The sequence below is a fragment of the Lissotriton vulgaris genome, chromosome 9, assembly GCF_964263255.1.
Source record: "Lissotriton vulgaris chromosome 9, aLisVul1.2, whole genome shotgun sequence".
Taxonomy (NCBI): domain Eukaryota; kingdom Metazoa; phylum Chordata; class Amphibia; order Caudata; family Salamandridae; genus Lissotriton; species Lissotriton vulgaris.
In genome coordinates this window covers 653322583-653331862 of record NC_141697.1, presented here as the reverse complement: position 1 = coordinate 653331862, position 9280 = coordinate 653322583, and the positions used below count along the sequence as shown (strand labels likewise).

General features: G+C 40.0%; 1 protein-coding gene across 1 annotated transcript in view; it reads right to left on the bottom strand.

Moving 5' to 3' along the window:
- Positions 1–308: 308 nt before the first annotated feature.
- Positions 309–9280, bottom strand: part of PLCB3 (phospholipase C beta 3) — a 471198-nt gene continuing 462226 nt past the window's right edge. Inside the window, exon 11 of the mRNA XM_086936724.1 lies at positions 309–1126. Coding sequence (XP_086792850.1) covers positions 990–1126 — 137 coding nt within the window. The 3' untranslated portion in view covers positions 309–989. The remainder of the gene's footprint in view (positions 1127–9280) is intronic.

Sequence of the window (9280 nt, the reverse complement as noted above, 5' to 3'; positions counted from 1 at the left end):
GTTGCAGGTCGTCTGCTGTGGTGCCTCACAAGATTTTCCCCTATGGGTTTCTTTTGTTTATTTGAGCTCTTTGTCAGATTTTTTTTAATGTATTTACTACTTGTGCTCAATCATGTCGGAGGATAGTGATGAAGTTCACATTTTGCCCCCCCCCCCCCACCCGGAAACATTTCTGCAGACGCCAATGCTGTAGTGTTTCAATGTGAAATACTTATAAAGCAGGCTCGAAGGGATTTAACCCGAGTACCCAAATCCTGTCTGCTCAATTCTGTCTTTGGTTTTCTTTATCCCCTATTTTGTTTTTATTTGGAAATTGGATGATACAGGGAGCAGCGACATTGGAAGGTTCACTGTGCCTCGGTCCCCTCCATTTTTGTAATGATTTGACACAGTTACCATTGGTGCCAGAAGGTGCTGCATGGTGGTAAAAGCTGTAAAGAGGAAAAAACTGATCGAAGGTTTAGACTTCTGTGGAATTACATCCAGACAACTCAAGAAATCACCTTGACAAATGGTTTGCATGAAGTTTACCCTATTACTCAATATATCTTTCCTGCTCACTTTTCCAATCTTTTTCTTCTACATCCCAAAGCACTTCAGAAACACGCACCTATGAAGGGCACTGCCAGTTGTATTCTCTGAGATTAGTGATGCGGCAGACATGGTAAAAGTCTCCTTTACCGCTTACCTTATTGTCAATTATTTGTAATACTAGAATCATCAGCCCACATAGTAATTCAGATAGTTACTGCACATGTGTGGTCATAGTATGCTGCATGTCACCAACATGATGCTCTTACAATAGTCGCCCATGCTTACAGATGCAATATTCAGATTTTTGTAAGGATATCGAAGAATAAACAATTTATTTCTGGATGAGTGAATTGAATGGTATTTGAGGCACTGAAATGTGGGCTTGTGAGATTTAACACACATCCCTTACCTACAAAGTGTGCAACCTGACAGTACCTTGAAGGGAATTTCTGTGGTCATGGTGAAGCCATGGGTGATGAATGGCTCTTCATCCTGGGTCTCCCCTTCCAGCAGTCCAGCTCAATGCAGCGGCAGCCAGTAAGCAGGACCTGTCGGTACATCTCAACGGACGAGTTCCCTGTCAGCTGTCCAGCTGCATGATAAGGAACACAAGCCAGACTACGACTTAGGTGTTAGGAGCAAGACATGCTAGTCAAGAAGGAGTATAGTCACTACCATATAACAGGAATATAGGTCACTATCACACAGCAAGAGCCCCTACAACTGATGGACCTTCACAATGCAACTGTGCAGGTAAATATGCTATGTCTTTAAAAGTGTGTGCATATATGTATATACATGGGTATACACACACGCAACTTTACCCCAAACCACTAGCCACTTGAAAAACAAAAAAATCTCTCCTCATATCATTATCCGTCCACGAATTCTAAAACCTGGTTAATGTTAAAAAACTATCCATCACTGAACCCTAAAAGTTGCTTACCATCTATAAAAACTACCCATCTCTGAGCCCTAAAAGTCTCTTATCACCCGACATATAGTTATCTGAGTTGTAAAGTCCATGTGCGTAGGTTAGACTTCCATTGGTAATATATCATAAATTTACCCGCATTGCAATGGTGCTTTTTTTACAGTATACCGGATAATGGCATGTGTGACAGAGCCCTCATTACAGGGCTCAACAATGAGAAAGTTATGTGGTGAGGGAATACTTTTGGGCTATGCATTTCTGTAGATAAGCATGAGGATTTTTGCATCACCGAAGTACGTTTCTGCACCCTTGAAGGAAACGTTACTTACCTATACCATTGTTTTTCAGATTTACATCTATTATAATTGTACATGTTTTGCACATTTTGAGGTTGGATCCAGAATTGTCTTTTAACAGTTCCGGGAATAAAAAACATAGTAGAGTGGGATTCGCTCAAGAGCGTGTCTATAATCACTCTCCTAATTTTGTGACATTCAACTCAATATCACAATCCGGCTTGACCTCTTAAACTATATTTAAAAAGATCAAGTGTTGAGATCTCTTAAAAAAAAAGTAGTCATTTGTGTTGCTTTAGGGAGGAACTAGGAGTGAGACAGAGGTACCCTGAAGCCCTCACGACTTCTCAGGCTGAGAGTAGTGGAACTCAGATAAAGACCACTTGGCCTTCTTGTGCCTCGGCTTTCACTTACAGGAAGGACTGAAACACAAGGACCTGTCACTAGAACAGCCCGAGAGCAGGAACTAGTCCACACCCTCATCTTAAAACTTCCAAGACTTCTCTTGGTGTTTGCTGATGTATAGCTTCATGTTCCTGGATTGCCTCCAAAATCATAAGGGCAACTCCTGGCAGAACTTGGAGTTATGCCCAGAACCTAAACATCACAGGCACGCCTCATGAGCGTGTGTCAGATATTTCTTTTTGTTAGTTCCCAGAATGCTTAAACGCTGTAGTTTTAGGAGGAAACATATGGAAAAAACTAAAATTGTAAGAAAAAACTGACAAATAAAAAGTTGGAAATGAGTGCTGTATCTGTGTAGGAAGGTACAGAAAGAAGGGAACTTACATGGACCTACAGGGGTGGCGCTTATATATGACTATTGTTAATTCTAGGATGGAACCTACCGGAGCAGGAGCAATGCTGTTGAAACCTTGCAATCCATAGTCTGGTGCCCATGGATATTCAAAAAGGTGAGGAATTTGTGCTTAGAAGTGTCCATTATAAATCTAAATATATATTCACAAAAAAACAAAGGTTAGAGGGAAGCTACGGGTAAGTGAAAATGTTAGTTAAAACATACAGTTTCAAACAAATTTATCAAAAGTAACTATAAATTGTGCCCCTAAGTAACTATAAATTGGGCAACGCCATGCAGTGTTGTCATCTATGTAATTTCAGCTGTTGCAGCCCTGTGATGAACGGTACTTGAAAATGTTATGAGTGATGTAATAGGGGAGATAATTAGCAGTGTGAGGTGAGGGCGCTGGTTTCTACTTATTTCAGGGCAAAGTGCTAGGGGAGGGCAGCTGCATGCCCCCTCCCATAATATTAAAATCGGTCTAAAGTGATGGGGTCCCAAGAGCCTACTAAAGTCTTGGGATTGTGACCACAAGCCCCCTCCCCTAAATATGTATTCAGTGCCAGGGTATGGGGCATCCGAAAGCCTCAGTGAAGGGGGGACACATGCCTTCTCTCCCATGAAATAAATAGCACCGACAACTAGGTTGCTTATTTTTAAAAAGTCGAGTTAGGCAGACTTTTTTTTTTAAAAAGGACTGCGGATTTGCAATCTTGTTAAAAAAAATAGGGATTTTGGCCCGAGTGGTGCACAGCTCCCCTATATGTTTTTTTCTCCTTTTTGTAAGAACAAGGACAGAGTCTTAAAATGGCTGCCACAACACTTTTGTTATGGCAGCCAATCTAATCTGATCTGTCAGATCTGTGGATCTTTCGTGGTGTGAACTATACAATTGTTTAGAACCTTAATTTCTCTAAACGTACTGAATGAATTTACACCAAATCACAAAAAGCACATTTTCTTGACCAAGATCTAGCTTTCTGGCAGATCTGGTATAATTTCGTCTGTTCTGATATTACAAATCAATTTGCCTCTGGAAAATTTTGGGTGGGTAAAATGAGTTTTAAAAGCTCCACCTACTTTTCCAAGCCCTTGTGTTGACGAATCATCCTGATACTTTCCAGGAAAAAGCTGAGGTGGAAAACTTTTTGGTGGAAAGTTTCGTGAGGATTCGTAAAAGGAAGTTATTAGTGAACTAAAAATGCTTTAAGTATGGAAATGTGGTTGTAGATAGAACTATCCATTGGTGACCATCGGGCCCCACTTTCCGAGCTATAGATCGGCCGTTGGAACTCCTTTCACCAGGGCTCGATCAAAACAGTGTCCCAGGGATCCCATCCCTGGGAAACTGCTGTGGTACCTGCCTGGGAGAGTGCAGTCAGAGAATTAAAACTATCTTCCCTGCTTGCAGCCTACCGGGCAAGTAACACAACTTTGCTCCTGTCCATCAGGAGTACAGAACAAAGCTGCTCCCACCCTGGAAGGAGCAAAGAAATGGAGCCGGCTGGGGAGGCAGCAGGGCCAGCAGAATCCTTGGGGTTCCCCCAGCAGCCCTCAACATTGGGCTTATTAGGACTGCCTCAGAGGCTCTGGGACACCCTTATAAAAAAAAGCAATAATAATAACTAAATAACTATAACGCATGCCCTCGCAATTCCTTGCTATTTACCTCACATATGACATCACTTATGACCCGTTCTATGACCTCATTGATAATCACTTATGACCTGTTCTATGACCTCATTGATAACATCACTGGATATCTGAAATGAAATTAGTGACGACAACACTGTGCATGGCAGAGGAGTGAGTTATGGTTACTTCAGGGTATGAGTTATGGTTACTTGAGATAACTATATCTGGTGAATTTCAATGGCTTTGTTTGTTTAAAACTGTATGCTTTAACAGACATTTTCATTTAACTATATACATATATATATATACTGCGGCACAGGAGAGAAATTGATTTAAACCGGACATCATTTCTCGAGGAACACTGGAGCACTGTAAACATTGTAGAGTACATTGGGGATGTTGGAAAAACATGGACCCACTGTGGGAAATACTGGAACTGCAAACCCCAGCATGCTATTCACTGGAGAATGCATGACAGTGGACTAATAGGTTTGCCTTTTGCCATTATTTCTTTCTTTGCCCCGCCCTAAGATTAAGGTGATGTTCACCGAAACGCGTCAGGGACTATAAAATGAGTTGAGACTGGATCTGCGGGTTTTTTAACTAAAGTTCTGTGAACTCTCTCCCGCAGGAGTGGCGTCATTGAGCTCTGGGGCGAACTTGGAATATATATATATATATATATATATATATATATATATATATATATATATATATATATATATATATATATATATATATATATATATATATATATATATATATGCGGTCGCCAGTAGGTAGTTATAGTTAGGATTTTTTTCAATGCAAAATCTCAAAATTCTATTGTGAATAACTTTGACACCGGTTGACGAATCTGCCTGAAAATTTCCTCAAATTTGCCTTGCGGAGCTCCGGTCCTTCCCTGAAAGTTTCGAGGGGATTCGTCAAGCGGGGGCCGAGATGAAAGGAGGGTCCCAAAACGTGTTTTCCCCATGTTAATTTCCATAGGGCGGTCGACCTCACTTTTAGCCCGAACGGCTGAATGGATTTCCAACAAACTTGGCAAAATTGTAGGGACTGGTAGCCCGATGTGCCTTTGCTATGTCTCAAGATATGTGCTCCAGTGGTTTTTACGAAAATTAACTTTGAAAAAATATATATTGGGCTACATTGGGCTATATATATGTTAGAGCCCAAATGTAGCCCAATGTAGCCCAAAGATGGCCACCAGAGACGAAGAAAAACAAATGTAGCCCAAATATCAGCCAGATGTAGCCCAACTATAGCCCAATGACAGAATGTCCTAGAGTGTTCTAAAGAACAACTAGAGCGCTAACATTCTTACTTATGACAAAAGTATGGCACACCTGAAGTCATCTTGATTGGAATAAAGTGGTAACACTTAAAACATTTAATTTGCAAAGGAACAAAATGAGGGGGTTCATTTTGCCATAGAAATTATGATTAGTGCTGAAGAAAGAAAAATTAGGGCACACTTTGAGTGACTTCTCAAATCCTCTTATATTTCATTAAAAAAATTCTGATATGCAGTCTCCCAAGATGGCCACCAGAGACAAAAGAGCCCAAATATAGCCCAAATATCAGCCAGATGTAGCCCAACTATAGCCCAATGACAGAATGTCCCAGAGTGTTCTAAAGAACAACTAGAACGCTAACAGTCTTACTTATGACAAAAGTATGGCACACCTGAAGTCATCTTGATTGGAATAAAGTGGTAACACTTATATATATATATATATATATATATATATATATATATATTCACTGAAAACACCATAGGTTTCACACCAGTTATAGTTGGGTGGAAATTTTACTCGCATAAAACCATTGAAATTCCCACGTTATAGTTAGTTGGACTCACTATAACTTGCGCGTGCAATGCACTGCTGAGGACGTCACATATTACATCACTCATGACATGGTCAGTGACATCACTCATGACCACTGATGACATCTCAAATGACATCACTGATGACATCATCCAGTGAATGTGTATCTTTCTGAAAAATAAATATTTTTTATATATGTATATCTAAAGGTTGATGGAAGAATAAATGGGTAAATAAATGTCTAAATGGATGTTTTTTTGTGTAAAATTGATTGGTTACCTGACTTATTAAATTTATCTCAGTGAATACATATATTAGCGAGTAATGTTTAAATATTTAAATATCTGTATCTGTGTCTCACTTTGTGTATAAGTGGCTGCATGGGTTGGTAAGTAGCTACATGAGTGTATATATGGGTTATTAGTTGTTTTTTTGAGTATCAGTATCAGTATCAGTGTCTGTATGGTTCGGTGGGGGATATTACTTAGAGCACAAATGCATGAATGAGTGACTCACTATTTGTATGTATTTTGAAGACAGCATGTGTGCAAGACTGTATGGGTGGATGATTGTGTGTATGGGTGGGTTAGTGAGTATGTGTTTTTATAATTGATTGTTTAAGAGAGTAAATATGTTTCCGTTTCTGTAGAAGTATGTGTAGTGGTGTGTATATAGCAGTATAATCAAGTAAATGGTTTTTTGATAGTTTATTTGCATGTGTGAATTTGTGTGTGAGTAACTATATGGATGAGTATTAGTGTGTAACAGGATGTATAGGTGTATGAGTACATATGATGAGTAAGTACATGCATGAGTGACAATATAGAACTGTTGGTGAATGAGTGGATGTGTATGTAGATGTTGGAATTACCTAATAAGTTGTTGTAATTGGTATTGGTTTCTCCTTTTTTAAGAAAATGTTAGTTTCTATTTTTGAATGTGTGTGTCAAAGGTTATTTTATGCTGATAGGAGGTCTGCCACTTTGTCACAAGGATGTTGTCATCAGTGATGTCATTTGAGAGGTCATCAGTGATGTCATGAGTGATGTCACTGACCAGGTCATGAGTGATGTAATATGTGACGTCATCAGCAGTGCATTGCACGCGCAAGTTATAGTGAGTCCAACTAACTATAACGTGGGAATTTCACTGGTTTTATGCGAGTAAAATTTCCACCTAACTATAACTGGTGTGAAACCTATGGTTTTTTTAGTGAATATATATATATATATATATATATATTCACTCCGATCTCCTGCACAGGCAATACGACGTGAAGGAATCACGAGCCACTCCAGCCGGGTAAGTTCAAAGTATTTTTAATGGGCACAAAAAAGACGCGTTTCGAGCGCACAGGCTCTTGGTCACATATATATATATATATATATTCCGTACTCCTTTCTGTCAACGGTTCAATAATCCGAACCAATAAAGGCACGAACTCCACTTAATCAGTGCAATCCTTTAGTTTATTTTTCGGAGCATTGCCGCCATGACGCGTTTCGAACCACCAGGGTCCTTGATCACATCTATATATATGTTCACTGAAAAGCGGTTAAAGTGAAATTATGCGTAGGACTTTTAATAATAAAAAAGCACTGTTTTACAACAACAAAAACATTGAAATTAACAGTTCTAGGTAACTGATTCAGCATAACTTGCACCGCCAGAGATTACACGTCATCAGTGATATATTATGTGAGGTTAAAGGCATGCATCAAAGCAGAGCACGTTATACTTAGGTTAGTTACGCATAACTGGTACATTTATCTTGTTTTATGGTTTTAAAACAGTCATTTTTTTTATTATTAGAACACGCAAGTATAACTCCCTTTTAACTCTGCTTTTTCCAGTAAATATTTAACATTTTTTTCACAGAAATAAAAATCTTACTAATGTATAGCTCCACTTTAACCTTTGTATTTTTCAGTGAATTTCTGTTTTTTACACGTAAACTAATGTCTTATTGCGATATATCTGCGCCCACACTATGCCGCTCAAGTCCTTTGACTGTGCGTGACAGGAGGTTGCCCGCAGGGCCTGGCTTGTAGCCAGGCCCTGTGCCCAATGCCACGGGGCAGCCAAGCCGTTTTTGGAAGCAGAAGAGGGTTTGCGCTTGCAACTCCAGAACTCCCGTAGGACCACACAACAGCCGTGCTGGCCCCTGCGGAATGACCCGCCCTCCCAAAAAAAAGGTCTTAATTGTTACCCACCTGCCTAAAAGGGCTAGAGGCCCAGAGTATCCCTACCCTGTCCTCTTTTATGTTTTTTACGGGACCAAGTCACTAAGTCCTTAAGTCCTGTAATGGCTGCCGCAACATTTCTCCTCATGTTGCTGCTAGTGAATCAGAGTTCTCGGTCTTCGTTAAACAGCGCCAAAGTTATTAGCTAAAGAAAAAACACTCTTGCATAGGAAACTCTAACTCATTTATGACTACAGCCATTGTGTAAGAATTCTGATGGATACTTCTAACCACAAATTTTGTATACATGAAGAACCCTTGCACCCTGAACAGCAGCATTCTGCTTGGACCCTTTTTTATATGCTGTGCTGGTAGAGCTGGCAAATTGGTCCTATTGGTGTGTAAGCCAAACCTGCTTGTACTAAATGCAGAATGCACACCAAGACTAAATGGTTAGTCTTCGTCTTCTTAAATCTACGACTTCAGGGATCAAGTCTATTGTGGTGATGGTGGTTTCATTGATGTTGGCTCGCCTTGGGTTCTAACACCCATGTGAGGTCTTTGAATATCACAGTGATAACTGTACCCATTCAACCTTGGGGGTAAGGATCAATGTCATTTCTGCTGTTCTTAACCTCCATGCTACTGGAAGTGTTACTACGTCTGATAGACTGATGCATCCACTAAAGGAATCTGTGTTCGACCTCATGGTCACAGGTTCAAATGCCAGCACGTCCAATAAGCCCTTCTTTCAACAGAGGTCCATACAATAAATAACTTTAAGTTAGGTAACAATAAACATCTGTTTTCAGCACCAATATGTCCTTCCTTCTAGATTTCTCTTTTTGCAAAAACATCTATGTCTTCGGAGGCCCATCTCACAAAGAGTTTGCCATACTAGTTTGTGCTTTATTTCTCATTAGAACATTGGAATGTTAGGAGCTCCAGTGAAAACAATGGAGTGCAACGGGCTTCTAATGGCCAGTAGAAGCCCGGAGCCTCAACATTAGAATGTTTAGCAAAGGCCTCACAGAGCCCAAGGGGATTTCAAACCTCTCGGGCTC